At 51.6% G+C, this 19,951-nt stretch overlaps 2 protein-coding genes across 2 annotated transcripts in view; one reads left to right on the plus strand and one right to left on the minus strand.

Annotated features, from left to right (window-relative positions):
- LOC123767555 (pseudouridine-5'-phosphate glycosidase) overlaps positions 1-19,951 on the plus strand; it is a 214,951-nt gene that overhangs the window by 94,785 nt on the left and 100,215 nt on the right. The window lies entirely within an intron of this gene.
- Positions 1-19,951, minus strand: part of LOC123767804 (uncharacterized) — an 84,182-nt gene that overhangs the window by 21,653 nt on the left and 42,578 nt on the right. Inside the window, exon 2 of the mRNA XM_045757854.2 lies at positions 3,684-3,909. Coding sequence (XP_045613810.2) covers positions 3,684-3,851 — 168 coding nt within the window. The 5' untranslated portion in view covers positions 3,852-3,909. The remainder of the gene's footprint in view (positions 1-3,683; positions 3,910-19,951) is intronic.

A 19,951-nucleotide genomic window follows, 5' to 3' on the forward strand; every position in this document is an offset into this window, starting at 1 on the left:
TGAGAGTCTTATGGGGGTGTGTGAGAGTCTTATGGGGGTGTGAGAGTCTTATGGGGGTGTGAGAGTCTTATGGGGGTGTCTGAGTCTTCTGGGGGGTGTGAGTCTTATGGGGGTGTGAGAGCCTTATGGGGGTGTGTTAGTCTTCTGGGGGTGTGTTAGTCTTCTGGGGGTGTGTGAGTTATGGGGGTGTGTGAGTCTTAATGGGGTGTGAGAGTCTTATGGGGGTGTGAGAGTCTTATGGGTGTGTGTGAGAGTCTTATGGGGGTGTGAGAGTCTTATGGGGGTGTGTGAGTCTTATGGGTGTGTGTGAGAGTCTTATGGGTGTGTGTGAGAGTCTTATGGGGGGTGAGAGTCTTATAGGGGTGTGAGAGTCTTATGGGGGTTGTGTGAGTCTTAAGGGGGTGTGAGAGTCTTATGGGTGTGTGTGAGTCTTATGGGTGTGTGTGAGAGTCTTATGGGTGTGTGTGAGAGTCTTATGGGTGTGTGAGAGTCTTATGGGTGTGTGAGAATCTTATGGGTGTGTGTGAGTCTTATGGGGGTGTGAGAGTCTTATGGGGGTGTGAGTCTTATCGGGGTGTGTGAGTCTTATGGGGGTGTGAGAGTCTTAAGGGGGTGTGAGAGTCTTATGGGGGTGTGAGAGTCTTATGGGGGTGTGAGTCTTATGGGGGCGTGAGAGTCTTGTGGGTGTGTGAAAGTCTTATGGGGGTGTGAGAGTCTTATGGGGGCGTGAGAGTCTTATGGGTGTGTGAGAGTCTTATGGGTGTGTGTGAGAGTCTTATGGGTGTGTGAGAGTCTTATGGGGGGTGTGAGAGTCTTATGGGGGCGTGAGAATCTTATGGGTGTGTGAGAGTCTTATGGGTGTGTGAGAGTCTTAAGGGGGAGTGTGAGAGTCTTATGGGTGTGTGTGTGAGAGTCTTATGGGTGTGTGTGAGAGTCTTAAGGGGGGTGTGAGAGTCTTATGGGTGTGTGAGAGTCTTATGGGGGTGTGTGAGAGTTTGATGGGGGTGTGAGAGTCTTATGGGTGTGTGAGAGTCTTATGGGTGTGTGAGAGTCTTAAGGGGGAGTGTGAGAGTCTTATGGGTGTGTGCGTGAGAGTCTTATGGGTGTGTGTGAGAGTCTTAAGGGGGGTGTGAGAGTCTTATGGGTGTGTGAGAGTCTTATGGGTGTGTGAGAGTCTTATGGGGTGTGTGAGAGTTTGATGGGGGTGTGAGAGTCTTATGGGGGTGTGAGAGTCTTATGGGTGTGTGAGAGTCTTATGGGGTGTGAGAGTCTTATATGGATGCGGGAGTGTGATGTGGGTGTTGTAGTTTTCCGGTGTGAGTTACAGTGTTGTGGGGGGAGTTACAGTGTTGTGGTGGGAGTTACAGTGTTGTGGTGGGAGTTACAGTGTTGTGGTGGGAGTTACAGTGTTGTGGTGGGAGTTACAGTGTTGTGGTGGGAGTACAGTGTTGTGGGGGGAGTTACAGTGTTGTGGTGGGAGTTACAGTGTTGTGGTGGGAGTTACAGTGTTGTGGGGGAATTACAGTGTTGTGGTGGGAGTTACAGTGTTGTGGGGGGAGTTACAGTGTTGTGGTGGGAGTTACAGTGTTGTGGTGGGAGTTACAGTTGTGGGGGGAGTACAGTGTTGTGGTGGGAGTACAGTGTTGTGGTGGGAGTTACAGTGTTGTGGTGGGAGTTACAGTGTTGTGGTGGGAGTTACAGTGTTGTGGTGGGAGTACAGTGTTGTGGTGAGAGTTACAGTGTTGTGGTGGGAGTACAGTGTTCTGGTGGGAGTTACAGTGTTGTGGTGGGAGTACAGTGTTGTGGTGGGAGTACAGTGTTGTGGTGGGAGTTACAGTGTTGTGGTGGGAGTACAGTGTTGTGGTGGGAGTTACAGTGTTGTGGTGGGAGTACAGTGTTGTGGTGGGAGTTACAGTGTTGTGGTGGGAGTACAGTGTTGTGGTGGGAGTACCGTGTTGTGGTGGGAGTTACAGTGTTGTGGTGGGAGTTACAGTGTTGTGGTGGGAGTTACAGTGTTGTGGTGGGAGTTACAGTGTTGTGGTGGGAGTTACAGTGTTGTGGTGGGAGTTACAGTGTTGTGGTGGTGGGAGTTACAGTGTTGTGGTGGGAGTTACAGTGTTGTGGTGGTGGGAGTTACAGTGTTGTGGTGGGAGTTACAGTGTTGTGGTGGGAGTTACAGTGTTGTGGTGGGAGTTACAGTGTTGTGGTGGGAGTTACAGTGTTGTGGTGGGAGTTACAGTGTTGTGGTGGGAGTTACAGTGTTGTGGTGGGAGTTACAGTGTTGTTGTGGGAGTTATAGTGTTGTGGTGGTGGGAGTTACAGTGTTGTGGTTTGAGTTACAGTGTTGTGGTGGGAGTTACAGTGTTGTGGTGGGAGTTACAGTGTTGTGGTGGGAGTTACAGTGTTGTGGTGGGAGTTACAGTGTTGTGGTGGGAGTTACAGTGTTGTGGTGGGAGTTACAGTGTTGTGGTGGGAGTTACAGTGTTGTGGTGGTGGGAGTTACAGTGTTGTGGTGGGAGTTACAGTGTTGTGGTGGTGGGAGTTACAGTGTTGTGGTGGGAGTTACAGTGTTGTGGTGGGTACAACACACAAGCAACACAGTGTTGTGGTGGGAGTTACAGTGTTGTGGTGGGAGTTACAGTGTTGTGGTGGTGGGAGTTACAGTGTTGTGGTGGGAGTTACAGTGTTGTGGTGGGTACAACACACAAGCAACACAGTGTTGTGGTGGGAGTTACAGTGTTGTGGTGGGTACAACACACAAGCAACACAGTGTTGTGGTGGGAGTTACAGTGTTGTGGTGGGAGTTACAGTGTTGTGGTGGTGGGAGTTACAGTGTTGTGGTGGGAGTTACAGTGTTGTGGTGGGAGTTACAGTGTTGTGGTGGTGGGAGTTACAGTGTTGTGGTGGGAGTTACAGTGTTGTGGTGGGTACAACACACAAGCAACACAGTGTTCGTGTACTGGTGTTGAGGTGTGGCAGCGCCTAAATGCTGCAGCAATATCATTTTATTATCATTTATTTATAAAAAATTTAACTTATCACAATCTATTACAGAGACAAAAATTAATGAAATATGCACAAGCGGTCGTCATTGGGTAGTCGAATATGATACACAAAATTATTGCATATTTTACGGTATTTATGTAGCATTTTGAACTGAATAATTGTAAAATGTCTGTGTCTGTCTGTCTCTTTATCTCTGGCTGTATCACTTTATCTCTCTGTCTCTGCATCTATTTGTCTGTCTGTCAATCTCTCAGTCTCTCTTTCTTTCTCCCTCTGTCTCTTTCTCTATGCATGTCTGTCTATCGTTCATTGTTTCTGTCTTTCTACCTCTGTCGATCAGTATGTCTCTCTTTCTGTCTCTATCTGCCTGTGTTTATCAGTCTGTAGCTCTTGTTGTCTATGTCTCTCTCTGTCTGTCTCTCGAGTGCACAATGCACCTCTAATATCGTTTAAGTAATCTGTATTATAGCAGATTCGATAACATTCCTGTTGAGATAGTTGTTGCGGGTATAAAATCATGTCACATAAATATTAATAATAGATTATACATGTTGGATTCATAAATAAATTATTAATTAAAAAAATAGACTCAATAAGAGGACTAATGTGCACTAATCCTATTCATTATTAATATAATAAGTAGTAATAATAGTAAGAGTATTTAAGGCGATAATTACCAAGGTAAAGACGCCTCCGATGGCGGACACAATAAGGACGCCCCCAGCGATGAAGAGGCACACCGTGACGTAGAGGCCAACTCGCACCTTGATTGGCTCCCCATTGTGTAGCTCCGCCTCCGCCTTCTCTTGCTCCGCCTCTATGAAGGATTTCTTCCAGTCCGACATGTTGGCGCGGAGACCACCACCGCCAGGATGTGTCCTACGGTCCCTCCCTCGTCGGCGCCTGTGTGTCAGAGAGTGCAAGAGTGCGTTAACACTCCCACATATACACTGGTCGGTGTATATACACTGGTATATACACCAGTGTATATACACCGACTCCCACCGGCCTATGACAGCCCCATACCACCCATGTGTCATGTATACAGTTTGGGTGAGGCTAACCCCAAGCATCTGGACTCCCAACCTGAACATACAAACAATTCAATTTTATACCAAAAGATTGTCTTATTATTTATTTCTCTCTCGATGCTATACTATCAAGATAACATTTAAGGGTCATTATACGAGACAGTTTATCTTATGGTCCAGGGAGAGGAAACTGAATATTAAAGACAATGATCATTACATTTTTCTATTTTAAATCCTAATTTGTACGACAGAGACCTGTGACCGCCATCTCAGGCGTGGCGCATAGTGCGGTAAACACACAGTAAGACTTGACATACTCCTAAGATAATATTCATAAATGACGAGTGTGGATCCCTGTGTTCATAGTTCACCTCAGCCTAGTCTCTTTGTTGACGTTGTTCTCATGGCTGCTGTGACACGGAGACTTGCCTCGCACAGGTACGATGACCGCAACCAAAAGCACCTTGAGTGCCGCTTGCTTACCTATCACATCCCTCCAAACACACACCGAAACTACGACGTTGGTACAACCTTCGAACAAGTTTTAACACCTAACCAGTTATTACAACCAATATAGCCGGTTGTAACAACGTTCTAATACGTCATAAACACGTTAAGCCAAGATGTAACAACTTTATTACAAGTTGTAACAAGCGGAAAATAGAGACAGTTTCGGTTTGTGTTTCCAGGGATGTTCCCTCAGTTGTGTTGTGTTTTTCCCGTTTTCTCAGTTCTCAACATCCTCAGATGTTCCCAAATTCTTGGTAGAAATATCAAGGGAAACAGAACTCTGGAAAAGGCTGTACCAGACATGATAGACTCATCACCTAGAAGTGTCAGGAAGTAGTAGACAAGTTTGTCTTAGTCCAGAATGAAAAACTTCAATGCAGAGAAGGACCCCCATGGTTTAATAAGTGATCTAAGGTGTCAGAGCAACACAGTACAAGGGGCATGGAGAAAGTACAGGAATACTAGAAAACCAGAGAACAGAGGAAGCTGCCAGGAATGAGTACCTCAGTGTGAGAAGAGAAGCGGAGGGATAGAAGGAGAACGACAGCAAATAAAACAAAGACTCAAACTGTTTTACAGCCACATCAGGAGGAAAACAACAGTGAAAGAATAAGTAATGAAACTGAGAAAAGGGGTAGGACAAGCTCACTGAGAGTGACAAGGAGGTGTGTGAAGAACTCTACGAGAGATTCCAGAAGGACTTCACAATAGAGCAAGAAATGCCTGAACTGAGAGAGGCGGCATTAAACTAAACATCACTGGAAGATTTTTCATTACCAGTGATGATGTGAGAAAGAATCTGCTAGAACTGGACCTGATAAAGGCTGTTCGTCCACACTGAATTTCACCATGGATACTAGAAAAAGGAGCACAAGCACTATGCTCACCACCATTCTATGGCGTATAGTAGGTCACTAGAAGCAGGAAGGAGGACTACCTGAAAGTTGGAAGACGGCTAATGCAGTCCAGGTATACAAGAAGGCACTGAAATCTGGCAAGTGTCTAACTTTCATACCTGGCAAGTGATGAACAAGTTAGTGTAATATCCCTGGTAACACAAGTTAATGTAATATCGATGGTAGCACAAGTTTGTGTAATATCCTTGATACTATCAGGAGAAGTAGCCTCTTAAATATAACACTTCAACGGTTATCGGTTAATATGAAACCTCGTCCAGGAGAACTTACCATCATGTCATATTCATGTAATATGTAAGCTGATGAAAATGCTTTGAAATTATCATCACACTTGGTGTTTCGAATACAAAAGTGCTGTACGAGATTTTTTTTATTAACACACATATGTACATCTACATTTGTGCAGCTGCCCTCCCGCCAAACACACGACTAAACTACAACGTTGCTGCAACGTTCCAACAAGTTTTAACACCTAACAATTGTATCAACCAATTTAGCAAGTTGTAACAACGTTCTAATACGTCATACAAACGTTATAACAAGATGTAACAACTTTATTAGAAGTTGTAACAAGGGAATCATAGGGACCGTTACGTTATGTGTTTGCAGGGCCTGGACTATATGAAGGGGAGTACAGAGTTTGTCAAAAAACTAGCTACGTGATGCTAAAGCTTCCCATCACACAGGATGGTTTGTCATACAGAGGCATGTGATAAGTAGTCTGCACTGGCCGACTCTGGGTGCATTATGAGGATATCATCAACAACACGATCTGAAAGAACAGTGATTGCAAAGCTCCAGGTACCTCATGCCAACGAGTCTGAATGGTCTATATAACTGGGCATTCGATGATGTAGTGCGGGAGATCATGCCGCAGTTCCTGCTCAAAGAGTTTGCACCTGGAGTGCTCAGGATTGGGAGATCCGTCACCTGTAACCACCTGCCACAGGTAACGGTAACCCAACCTGATCCTGGCAACCACTGTGTCGCACAATCTGGTCGACGTTTTGTGCTGCTCATAAACAAAGGTTTAAGATCTGAAAAAATTATAGCTTTTTATACTGGTGCTTTCAGGCAGCTGGGCGTCAGTAATTTTTCTCCTACTAGATCTGAGTGTTTGGACCAATACAGTTTTGACAGCAGAAATGGGGATAACTAGGTCTAATTCAACTTCATCTTTGTTACACGCTAATTTGGCTGCAATGTCTGTCTCATTATGATGGGTTATATTTATGTGTGATGGCATCTATACATAGGAGATTCGAGACCCTTTACTCTGTGCATCAATTAGGTCATTTATAATTGGGAGTATGAGGTTCTTGCTGTCGATCTTCCAGGAGAAGTTTTCGATTGCTTGAAGAGCAGACTTTGAATCACAGAATATTATTCCTCCTCCAATGTTTTTTAATGTACTGGTAGCTAGTTGTAATGCTGCTAGTTCTGCTTGTGTGGAGGTCAGCCAGTTGTTTAACCTGACACTGACAGACATTGTGCAAGTGCAAATATTATTTCTATAAAACCTACATGCTGCTGCAGTCCGTCCAGTAGACGACAGTACTGAGCCGTGAGTGTAGACACAGTGCTGGTGAAAATATTGCTTCAGTAATGAGTATCTGGCGGCTACTGTACCTTCCCGCTGGTGATCGCTAGGCGGCGCCCCTCTCATGGTAAACAAAGCCACGGTATACACGGAGAGATGTGTACCCTTTTTCCTCGATGTACACCAATAGTTTACTTTGCTCTTGGACTGTGTTCAAGGCTAAGGTATACTTTCTGGTTGGTCAGTAAGGTAATGTGGTGATCTGAATAACCGTCTGTATGAGGTTGGTAGGCCTTAACCCCAGCACCACACTAAGTCAGGTTGTGGGTAGTACATTAGTGTTGATCACTCATATTATAGTAGTAATGTGTTTGGAAAGTTATATTATCACTGCCTGCTGTTCAACCACATATGAACAGCTGTGCAGGTTGAAGGTGGCGGTAACACCGTGCCTATCATGAGAGGTTATCTTGAGATGATTTCGGGGCTTTAGTGTCCCCGCGGCCCGGTCCTCGACCAGGCCTCCACCCCCAGGAAGCAGCCCGTGACAGCTGACTGACATCCAGGTACCTATTTTACTGGTAGGTAACAGGGGCATAGGGTGAAAGAAACTCTGCCCATTGTTTCTCGCCGGCGCCCAGGATCGAACCCGGGACCACAGGATCACAAGTCCAGCGTGCTGTCCACTCGGCCGACCGGCTCGGCCTAGTCTAAGCTTGACTAATAGGTGCGTTCCTCTCCACCCTCCAATATTGATAGTACTTACAGCAACTGTTTTTCACAAACGTACAAACATAGAGCCAGATTCACTAAGCAGTTACGCAAGCACTTACGAACCTGTCCATCTTTTCTCAAACTTTGGCGGCTTTGGTTACATTTATTAAACAGTTTACAAGCATGAAAACTAACCAATCAACTTTTGTTATTGTTATAAACAGCCTGCTGGTGCTTCGGAGCTCATTAACTGTTTAATAATTGTAAACAATGCCGCCAAAGATTGAGAAAAGATGTACAGGTTCGTAAGTGCTTGCGTAACTGCTTCGTGAATCTGGCCCCTGGACTGTTGGACCCAAGCCGTTCACGTTTGATACTAATGAATTAGACCAACTGACATTAAAATAGTGACAAAGTAACTAAAGAAACCAAACCAACCTGTTCATACAACCTACGCCTAATATACGCTATCTTAGGCCTAATACAGTACATATATGTGCTATAGTAGGCCTAGGAATATTTAAATGAGTTTTTTCCTATATTTTTCGTGTTCTCTTCAAAATTAATAATAGAAAAACGTCAACATTGTTGGTGTAAAGAGTCCATTTTTGTGTATATTAGAGCAAACAGTTGGTTTGTATATTGAGCAAACAGTGTATTAGAGCAAACAGTATTAGATCAAACAGTTGGCTTGTATAATGAGCAAACAGTTGGTTTGTATATTGAGCAAACAGTTTAACAGAGCAAACAGTTTATTAGAGCAAACAGTATTAGAGCAAACAGTTGGTTTGTATCATGAGCAAACAGTATTATGGTTGAGGAGGCAGTGTGGGGATGAACGGGGTCACAAGCCGCCATACAGTCGCCACTTGACAACATGAGGAGCAGGTACATAGTGAGCACCTTTACTACACTCCACTACTGCAGCTCACCTCTCACCTGGTCAAGTGTCTAGAGTAGGTCTGATAACAGCAGGAGGGTCTCAAGCCATTGTTATGAAGGCCAGGTGACAGAGAGGCGAGGCTCAGGTGCTGAAGCTCGCACTGAAACCACACCTAGGTGAGCTTAATCAAATATATATACGTATACAAGAATACACCACTAACGTATACTGTAGTATTATAATTTTGGTGTATAGCTGTAATAATTAATGGTTATACAAGACTTGACAATGGTTACACAAGTGAATTGTGGAGACGCAGTATTGGTGACGCCCCCTCCCCCCCCCACCCTTACGTTCTCCTCATAAGAGTGAGGAAGCAGCACAAGTAAGTTACAGTACCGCTCCTGTGCCAGGTAAGTCCACTACGGGCTCACCATAGCCCGTGCTACTTGGAACGTTTTGCTCCCAGTAGCTGAATCTTAAACAACAACAAGAAACAGCGCAAGTTTCCTCTAGCACTAGACTCTTCACCTGAGTTGATTGTCAATCATACGTTATTATACATTCGAAAAATTATAGTTGTCTACCAATTAGCCAATTAGTTTAGCCTAGTAAGGATACTAGGCTAAACCTCTAAACAAATGTTAAACTTAAGAAAAATAAACGATATTGTACATCGCACAATACACAGAGGGTGTCAAGGATTGTATTAGCATAGAGTGTATACAGAAACGGGGGACTGGTAGGTGAACAGAGGCATGAGTGTGATGGCGGCGGCCACCACACACATTGCTTCACGTTGTCACTCTCAACATTAATCTTATACCAGTGGTCATTATGGAGGGACACGCATGCTTTACCCCCTGACACATGCGTCCACCTGCTCAGTCATCATCATTCATCATCAACCATTGATATATAATTGATGAACTCTGCAACTGTTGGTGGTGAATTATAATGTATTTCTACCCCAGCACACACACACACACACACACACACACACACACACACACACACGCACGCACGCACGCACGCACGCACGCACACACACACACACACACACACACACACACACACGCACGCACGCACGCACGCACGCACACACACACACACACACACACACACACCACACACACACCACACACACACACACACACACACACACACACACACACACACACACACGCACACACACACACACACACACACACACACACACACACACACACACACGCACGCACACACACACACACACACACACACACACACACGCACGCACGCACGCACACACACACACACACACGCACGCACACACACACACACACACACACACACACACACATACACACACACACGCACGCACACACACACACACACACACACACACACACACCACACACACCACACACACACACACACACACACACACACACACACACACACACGCACGCACGCACACACACACACACACACACACACACACACACACACACACACACCACACACACACACACACACACCACACACACACAAACACTACGAGGAGAGACTACGGGAATTAAACCTCACTTCGCTGGAAGACAGAAGAGTTAGGGGGGACATGATCACTACATTCAAGATTCTGAAGGGAATCGATAGGGTAGATAAAGACAGTCTATTTAACACAAGGGGCACACGCACTAGGGGACACAGGTGGAAACTGAGTGCCCAAATGAGCCACAGAGATATTAGAAAGAACTTTTTTAGTGTCAGAGTGGTTGACAAATGGAATGCATTAGGAAGTGATGTGGTGGAGGCTGACTCCATACACAGTTTCAAGTGTAGATATGATAGAGCCCAATAGGCTCAGGAACCTTTACACCTGTTGATTGACGGTTGAGAGGCGGGACCAAAGAGCCAGAGCTCAACCCCCCAACACAACTAGTAGTACAAAAGAGACACTCAAGAGTAAGAAGAGCGGCCTCTCGTTAGTCTTAGGTGTTACTAGGATCAATACTAACACTGCTTCCAGAGGTTGTGGAGGTTATGTTGTCCTAGTTCACTGTTACGGGTTCTGGAGGTCACTGTCGGGGGTCCTGGAGGTCACAGTCAGGGGTCCTGGAGGTCACTGTCAGGGGTCCTGGAGGTCACAGTCAGGGGTCCTGGAGGTCACTGTCAGGGGTCCTGGAGGTCACTGTCAGGGGTCCTGGAGGTCACTGTCAGGGGTCCTGGAGGTCACTGTCAGGGGTCCTGGAGGTCACTGTCAGGGATCCTGGAGGTCACAGTCAGGGGTCCTTGAGGTCACAGTCAGGGGTCCTGGAGGTCACAGTCAGGGGTCCTGGAGGTCACTCAGCAATCCTGGAGGTCACAGTCAGGGGTCCTGGAGGTCACAGTCAGGGGTCCTGGAGGTCACAGTCAGGGGTCCTGGAGGTCACAGTCAAGGGTCCTAGAGGTCTCAGTCAGGGGTCCTTGAGGTCACAGTCAGGGGTCCTGGAGGTCACTGTCAGGGGTCCTGGAGGTCACAGTCAGGGGTCCTGGAGGTCACAGTCAGGGGTCCTGAAGGTCACAGTCAGGGGTCCTGGAGGTCTCAGTCAGGGGTCCTTGAGGTCACAGTCAGGGGTCCTGGAGGTCACTGTCAGGGGTCCTGGAGGTCACAGTCAGGGGTCCTGGAGGTCACAGTCAGGGGTCCTGGAGGTCACAGTCAGGGGTCCTGGAGGTCACAGTCAGGGGTCCTGGAGGTCACTGTCAGGGGTCCTGGAGGTCACTGTCAGGGGTCCTGGAGGTCACTGTCAGGGGTCCTGGAGGTCACAGTCAGGGGTCCTGGAGGTCACTGTCAGGGGTCCTGGAGGTCACAGTCAGGGGTTCTGGAGGTCACTGTCAGGGGTCCTGGAGGTCACTGTCAGGGGTCCTGGAGGTCAGTCAGGGGTCCTGGAGGTCACTGTCAGGGGTCCTGGAGGTCACAGTCAGGGGTTCTGGAGGTCACTGTCAGGGGTCCTGGAGGTCACAGTCAGAGGTCCTGGAGGTCACAGTCAGGGGTCCTGGAGGTCACAGTCAGAGGTCCTGGAGGTCACAGTCAGGGGTCCTGGAGGTCACTGTCAGAGGTCCTGGAGGTCACAGTCAGAGGTCCTGGAGGTCACAGTCGTAAATTAAGTTCCTCAGAAACTTACAAATCCCTGTGGTGTGAAGCTCTCTGTACTCGCCTAGTTGTGTTTGCGGGGGTTGAGCTCTGGCTCTTTGGTCCCGCCTCTCACCTGTCAATCAACTGGTGTACAGGTTCCTGAGGCTACTGGGCTCTATCATATCTACATTTGAAACTGTGTATGGAGTCAGCCTCCACCACATCACTGCCTAATGCATTCCAACTGTTAACTACTCTGACACTGAAAAAGTTCCTTCTAACGTCCCTTTGGCTCATGTGGGTACTCAGTTTCCACCTGTGTCCCCTTGTTCGTGTCCCACCAGTGTTGAATAGTTTATCCGTGTCCACCCTGGGACAGTTGAGCTCCCTGCGGTGTAGAGCTCTGTGGTGTGACGCTCCCTGCGGTATAGAGCTCTGTGGTGTGACGCTCCCTGCGGTATAGAGCTCTGTGGTGTGACGCTCCCTGCGGTATAGAGCTCTGTGGTGTGACGCTCCCTGCGGTATAGAGCTCTGTGGTGTGACGCTCCCTGCGGTATAGAGCTCTGTGGTGTGACGCTCCCTGCGATATAGAGCTCTGTGGTGTGACGCTCCCTGCGGTATAGAGCTCTGTGGTGTGACGCTCCCTGCGGTATAGAGCTCTGCGGTGTGACGCTCCCTGCGGTATAGAGCTCTGTGATGTGACGCTCCCTGCGATATAGAGCTCTGTGGTGTGACGCTCCCTGTGGTATAGAGCTCTGTGGTGTGACGCTCCCTGCGGTATAGAGCTCTGTGGTGTGACGCTCCCTGCGGTATAGAGCTCTGTGGTGTGACGCTCCCTGCGGTATAGAGCTCTGTGGTGTGACGCTCCCTGCGGTATAGAGCTCTGTGGTGTGACGCTCCCTGCGATATAGAGCTCTGTGGTGTGACGCTCCCTGCGGTATAGAGCTCTGTGGTGTGACGCTCCCTGCGGTATAGAGCTCTGTGGTTTTACGCTCCCTGTGGTATAGAGCTCTGTGGTGTGACGCTCCCTGCGGTATAGAGCTCTGTGGTGTGACGCTCCCTGCGGTATAGAGCTCTGTGGTGTGACGCTCCCTGCAGTATAGAGCTCTGTGGTGTGACTCTCCCTGTGGTAAAGAGCTCTGGTGTGACGCTCCCTGCGGTATAGAGCTCTGCGGTGTGACGCTCCCTGCGATATAGAGCTCTGTGGTGTGACACTCCCTGCGGTATAGAGCTCTGTGGTGTGACGCTCTCTGCGGTATAGAGCTCTGTGGTGTGACGCTCCCTGCGATATAGAGCTCTGCGGTGTGACGCTTCCTGCGGTATAGAGCTCCCTGCGGTATAGAGCTCTGCGGTGTGACGCTCCCTGCGGTATAGAGCTTCCTGCGGTGTGACGCTCCCAGCGGTATAGAGCTCCCTGCGGTATAGAGCTCTGCGGTGTGACGCTCCCTGCGGTATAGAGCTCCCTGCGATATAGAGCTCTGCGGTGTGACGCTCCTTGCGGTATAGAGCTCCCTGCGGTGTGACACTCCCTGCGGTATAGAGCTCTGTGGTGTGACACTCCCTGCGGTATAGAGCTCTGCAGTGTGACGCTCCCTGTGGTATAGAGCTCCCTGCGGTGTGACACTCCCTGCGGTATAGAGCTCTGTGGTGTGACACTCCCTGCGGTATAGAGCTCTGCGGTGTGACGCTCCCTGCGGTATAGAGCTCTGTGGTGTGACGCTCCCTGCGGTATAGAGCTCTGTGGTGTGACACTCCCTGCGGTATAGAGCTCTGCGGTGTGACGCTCCCTGCGGTATAGAGCTCCCTGCGGTGTGACGCTCCCTGCGGTATAGAGCTCTGCGGTGTGACGCTCCCTGCGGTATAGAGCTCTGCGGTGTGACGCTCCCTGCGGTATAGAGCTCTGCGGTGTGACGCTCCCTGCGGTATAGAGCTCTGCGGTGTGACGCTCCCTGCGGTATAGAGCTCTGCGGTGTGACGCTCCCTGCGGTATAGAGCTCTGCGGTGTGACGCTCCCTGCGGTATAGAGCTCTGCGGTGTGACGCTCCCTGCGGTATAGAGCTCTGCGGTGTGACGCTCCCTGCGGTATTGAGCTCTGCGGTGTGACGCTCCCTGCGGTATAGAGCTCTGCGGTGTGACGCTCCCTGCGGTATAGAGCTCTGCGGTGTGACGCTCCCTGCGGTATAGAGCTCTGCGGTGTGACGCTCCCTGCGGTATAGAGCTCTGCGGTGTGACGCTCCCTGCGGTATAGAGCTCTGCGGTGTGACGCTCCCTGCGGTATAGAGCTCTGCGGTGTGACGCTCCCTGCGGTATAGAGCTCTACGGTGTGACGCTCCCTGCGGTATAGAGCTCTGCGGTGTGACGCTCCCTGCGGTATAGAGCTCTGTGGTGTGACGCTCCCTGCGGTATAGAGCTCTGCGGTGTGACGCTCCCTGCAGTATAGAGCTCTGCGGTGTGACGCTCCCTGCGGTATAGAGCTCTGCGGTGTGACGCTCCCTGCGGTATAGAGCTCTGCGGTGTGACGCTCCCTGCGGTATAGAGCTCTGCGGTGTGACGCTCCCTGCGGTATAGAGCTCTGCGGTGTGACGCTCCCTGCGGTATAGAGCTCTGCGGTGTGACGCTCCCTGCGGTATAGAGCTCTGCGGTGTGACGCTCCCTGCGGTATAGAGCTCTGCGGTGTGACGCTCCCTGCGGTATAGAGCTCTGCGGTGTGACGCTCCCTGCGGTATAGAGCTCTGCGGTGTGACGCTCCCTGCGGTATAGAGCTCTGCGGTATAGAGCTCTGCACTGTGACGCTCCCTGTGGTATAGAGCTCTGCGGTGTGACACTCCCTGCGGTATAGAGCTCTGCGGTGTGACGCTCCCTGCAGTATAGAGCTCTGCGGTGTGACACTCCCTGCGGTGTGACGCTCCCTGCGGTATAGAGCTCTGCAGTGTGACGCTCCCTGCGGTATAGAGCTCTGCGGTGTGACGCTCCCTGCGGTATAGAGCTCTGCGGTGTGACGCTCCCTGCGGTATAGAGCTCTGCGGTGTGACGCTCCCTGCAGTATAGAGCTCTGCGGTATGACGCTCCCTGCTGTATAGAGCTCTGCGGTGTGACGCTCCCTGCGGTATAGAGCTCTGCGGTGTGACGCTCCCTGCGGTATAGAGCTCTGCGGTGTGACGCTCCCTGCGGTATAGAGCTCTGCGGTGTGACGCTCCCTGCGGTATAGAGCTCTGCGGTGTGACGCTCCCTGCGGTATAGAGCTCTGCGGTGTGACGCTCCCTGCGGTATAGAGCTCTACGGTGTGACGCTCCCTGCGGTATAGAGCTCTGCGGTGTGACGCTCCCTGCGGTATAGAGCTCTACGGTGTGACGCTCCCTGCGGTATAGAGCTCTGCGGTGTGACGCTCCCTGCGGTATAGAGCTCTGCGGTGTGACGCTCCCTGCGGTATAGAGCTCTGCGGTGTGACGCTCCCTGCGGTATAGAGCTCTGCGGTGTGACGCTCCCTGCGGTATAGAGCTCTACGGTGTGACGCTCCCTGCGGTATAGAGCTCTGCGGTGTGACGCTCCCTGCGGTATAGAGCTCTGCGGTGTGACGCTCCCTGCGGTATAGAGCTCTGCGGTGTGACGCTCCCTGCGGTATAGAGCTCTGCGGTGTGACGCTCCCTGCGGTATAGAGCTCTGCGGTGTGACGCTCCCTGCGGTATAGAGCTCTGCGGTGTGACGCTCCCTGCGGTATAGAGCTCTGCGGTGTGACGCTCCCTGCGGTATAGAGCTCTGCGGTGTGACGCTCCCTGCGGTATAGAGCTCTGCGGTGTGACGCTCCCTGCGGTGTACTTAGTGATGTTTCCAGTGGCGTGCCACCTCCCCTCCCCCCAACCCCTCGCGGCGTGGAGCTCCCTGCACGGTGCAACTGTAGTTCTGTGCACTAAGTTCTCACCACTTAACATTCTGTAGGCTGTAACTGGGTAGTGTATCAGTGTCGTTATGAATTGTCATGTTACATGGAGCAGGTGTCGCGTGTCGCTGCCTGGCCCTGCACCCATCAGTGGCGGCGTGTTCCCCGTCGCCTGCTCCTGCCTCCTACACCATTAGTGTAAATTACTTCATTACCAAAAAACATCGAATAATTATATTGCAAAGGTAAATTACCCCTTACTGTTTGAGTAATTTTGGTTGTTGTTGTGGTGGTTATTGTGATTTGCACAGCCATCACCCAGCACCACAACCACCACCCAGCACCACAACCACCACCCAGCACCACAACCTCCACCCAGCACCACAACCTCCACCCAGCACCACAACCTCCACCCAGCACTACAACCTCCACCCAGCACCACAACCACCACCCAGCACCACAACCACCACCCAGCACCACAACCACCACCCAGCACCACAACCTCCACCCAGCACTACAACCTCCACCCAGCACCACAACCACCACCCAGCACCACAACCTCCACCCAGCACCACAACCTCCACCCAGCACCACAACCTCCACCCAGCACTACAACCTCCACCCAGCACCACAACCTCCACCCAGCACTACAACCTCCACCCAGCACCACAACCACCACCCAGCACCACAACCACCACCCAGCACCACAACCACCACCCAGCACCACAACCTCCACCCAGCACCACAACCACCACCCAGCACCACAACCACCACCCAGCACCACAACCTCCACCCAGCACCACAACCTCCACCCAGCACCACAACCACCACCCAGCACCACAACCACCACCCAGCACCACAACCTCCACCCAGCACCACAACCACCACCCAGCACCACAACCTCCACCCAGCACCACAACCACCACCCAGCACCACAACCACCACCCAGCACCACAACCACCACCCAGCACCACAACCTCCACCCAGCACCACAACCACCACCCAGCACCACAACCTCCACCCAGCACCACAACCACCACCCAGCACCACAACCACCACCCAGCACCACAACCACCACCCAACACCACAACCACCACCCAACACTACAACCTCCACCCAGCACCACAACCTCCACCCAGCACCACAACCTCCACCCAGCACTACAACCTCCACCCAGCACCACAACCACCACCCAGCACCACAACCACCACCCAGCACCACAACCACCACCCAGCACCACAACCTCCACCCAGCACTACAACCTCCACCCAGCACCACAACCACCACCCAGCACCACAACCACCACCCAGCACCACAACCACCACCCAGCACCACAACCTCCACCCAGCACCACAACCACCACACAGCACCACAACCTCCACCCAGCACCACAACCACCACCCAGCACCACAACCACCACCCAGCACCACAACCACCACCCAGCACCACAACCACCACCCAACACCACAACCACCACCCAGCACTACAACCACCACCCAACACCACAACCACCATCCAACGCCACAACCACCACCCAGCACCACAACCACCACCCAACACCACAACCACCACCCAACTCCACAATCACCACCCAACACCACAACCACCACCCAACACTACAACCACCACCCAACACTACAACCACATCCCAGCACCACTACCACAACCACCACCCAACACCACAACCACCACCCAACACTACAACCACCACCCAACACCACAACCACCACCCAACACTACAATCACCACCCAACACCACAACCACCACCCAACACCACAACCACCACCCAACACCAAACCACCACCCAGCACCACAACCACCACCCAACACTACAACCACCACCCAACACTACAACCACCACCCAACACTACAACCACCACCCAACACCACAACCACCACCCAACACTACAACCACCACCCAGCACCACAACCACCACCCAGCATTACAACCACCATCCAGCACCACAACCACCACCCAGCACCACAACCACCACCCAACACCACAACCACCACCCAGCACTACAACCACCACCCAGCACCACAACCACCACCCAACACAACCACCACCCAGCACCACAACCACCACCCAGCATTACAACCACCATCCAGCACCACAACCACCACCCAGCACCACAACCACCACCCAACACCACAACCACCACCCAGCACTACAACCACCACCCAGCACCACAACCACCACCCAACACCACAACCACCACCCAACACCACAACCACCACCCAGCACCACAACCACCCCCCAACACCACAACCACCACCCAACACCACAACCTCCACCCAGCACCACAACCACCACCCAACACCACAACCACCACCCAAAACCACAACCACCACTCAACACCACAACCACCACCTAACACCACAACCACCACCCAGCACCACAACCAACACCCAACACCACAACCACCACCCAACACCACAACCACCACCCAACACCACAACCACCACCCAACACCACAACCACCACCCAGCACCACAACCACCACCCAGCACCACAACCACCACCCAGCACCACAACCACCACCCAGCACCACAACCACCACCCAACACCACAACCACCACCCAACACCACAACCACCACCCAGCACCACAACCACCACCCAACACCACAACCACCACCCAACACTACAACCACCACCCAACACTACAACCACCACCCAACACTACAACCACCACCCAGCACCACAACCGCTACCACAACCACCACCCAACACCACAACCACCACCCAACACTACAACCACCACCCAGCACCACAACCACCACCACAACCACCACCCAACACCACAACCACCACCCAACACCACAACCACCACCCAACACCACAACCACCACAAACACTACAACCACCACCCAACACCACAACCACCACCCAACACCACAACCACCACCCAACACCACAACCACCACCCAGCACCACAACCACCACCCAGCACCACAACCACCACCCAGCACCACAACCACCACCCAGCACCACAACCACCACCCAACACCACAACCACCACCCAACACCACAACCACCACCCAGCACCACAACCACCACCCAACACCACAACCACCACCCAACACTACAACCACCACCCAACACTACAACCACCACCCAACACTACAACCACCACCCAGCACCACAACCGCTACCACAACCACCACCCAACACCACAACCACCACCCAACACTACAACCACCACCCAGCACCACAACCACCACCACAACCACCACCCAACACCACAACCACCACCCAACACCACAACCACCACCCAACACCACAACCACCACCCAACACCACAACCACCACAAACACTACAACCACCACCCAGCACCACAACCACCACCCAGCACCACAACCACCACCCAACACCACAACCACCACCCAACACCACAACCACCACCCAGCACCACAACCACCACCCAACACCACAACCACCACCCAACACTACAACCACCACCCAACACTACAACCACCACCCAACACTACAACCACCACCCAGCACCACAACCGCTACCACAACCACCACCCAACACCACAACCACCACCCAACACTACAACCACCACCCAGCACCACAACCACCACCACAACCACCACCCAACACCACAACCACCACCCAACACCACAACCACCACCCAACACCACAACCACCACAAACACTACAACCACCACCCAACACCACAACCACCACCCAGCACCACAACCACCACCCAACACTACAACCACCACCTAACACTACAACCACCACCCAACACTACAACCACCACCCAACACTACAACCACCACCCAACACCACAACCACCACCCAACACTACAACCACCACCCAGCACCACAACCACCACCACAACCACCACCACAACCACAACCACCACCACAACCACCACCCAACACCACAACCACCACCCAACACTACAACCACCACCCAACACTACAACCACCACCCAACACTACAACCACCACCCAACACTACAACCACCACCCAACACTACAACCACCACCCAACACTACAACCACCACCCAACACTACAACCACCACCCAGCACCACAACCACCACCACAACCACCACCCAACACCACAACCACCACCCAACACTACAACCACCACACAACACTACAACCACCACCCAACACAACAACCACCACCCAACACCACAACCACCACCCAACACTACAGCCACCACCCAACACTACAACCACCACCCAGCACCACAACCACCACCACAACCACCACCCAACACCACAACCACCACCCAACACTACAACCACCACACAACACTACAACCACCACCCAACACTACAACCACCACCCAACACCACAACCACTACCACAACCACCACCCAACACCACAACCACCACCCAACACCACAACC

Source organism: Procambarus clarkii, chromosome 67 (assembly GCF_040958095.1).
Source record: "Procambarus clarkii isolate CNS0578487 chromosome 67, FALCON_Pclarkii_2.0, whole genome shotgun sequence".
Taxonomy (NCBI): Eukaryota; Metazoa; Arthropoda; class Malacostraca; order Decapoda; family Cambaridae; genus Procambarus; species Procambarus clarkii.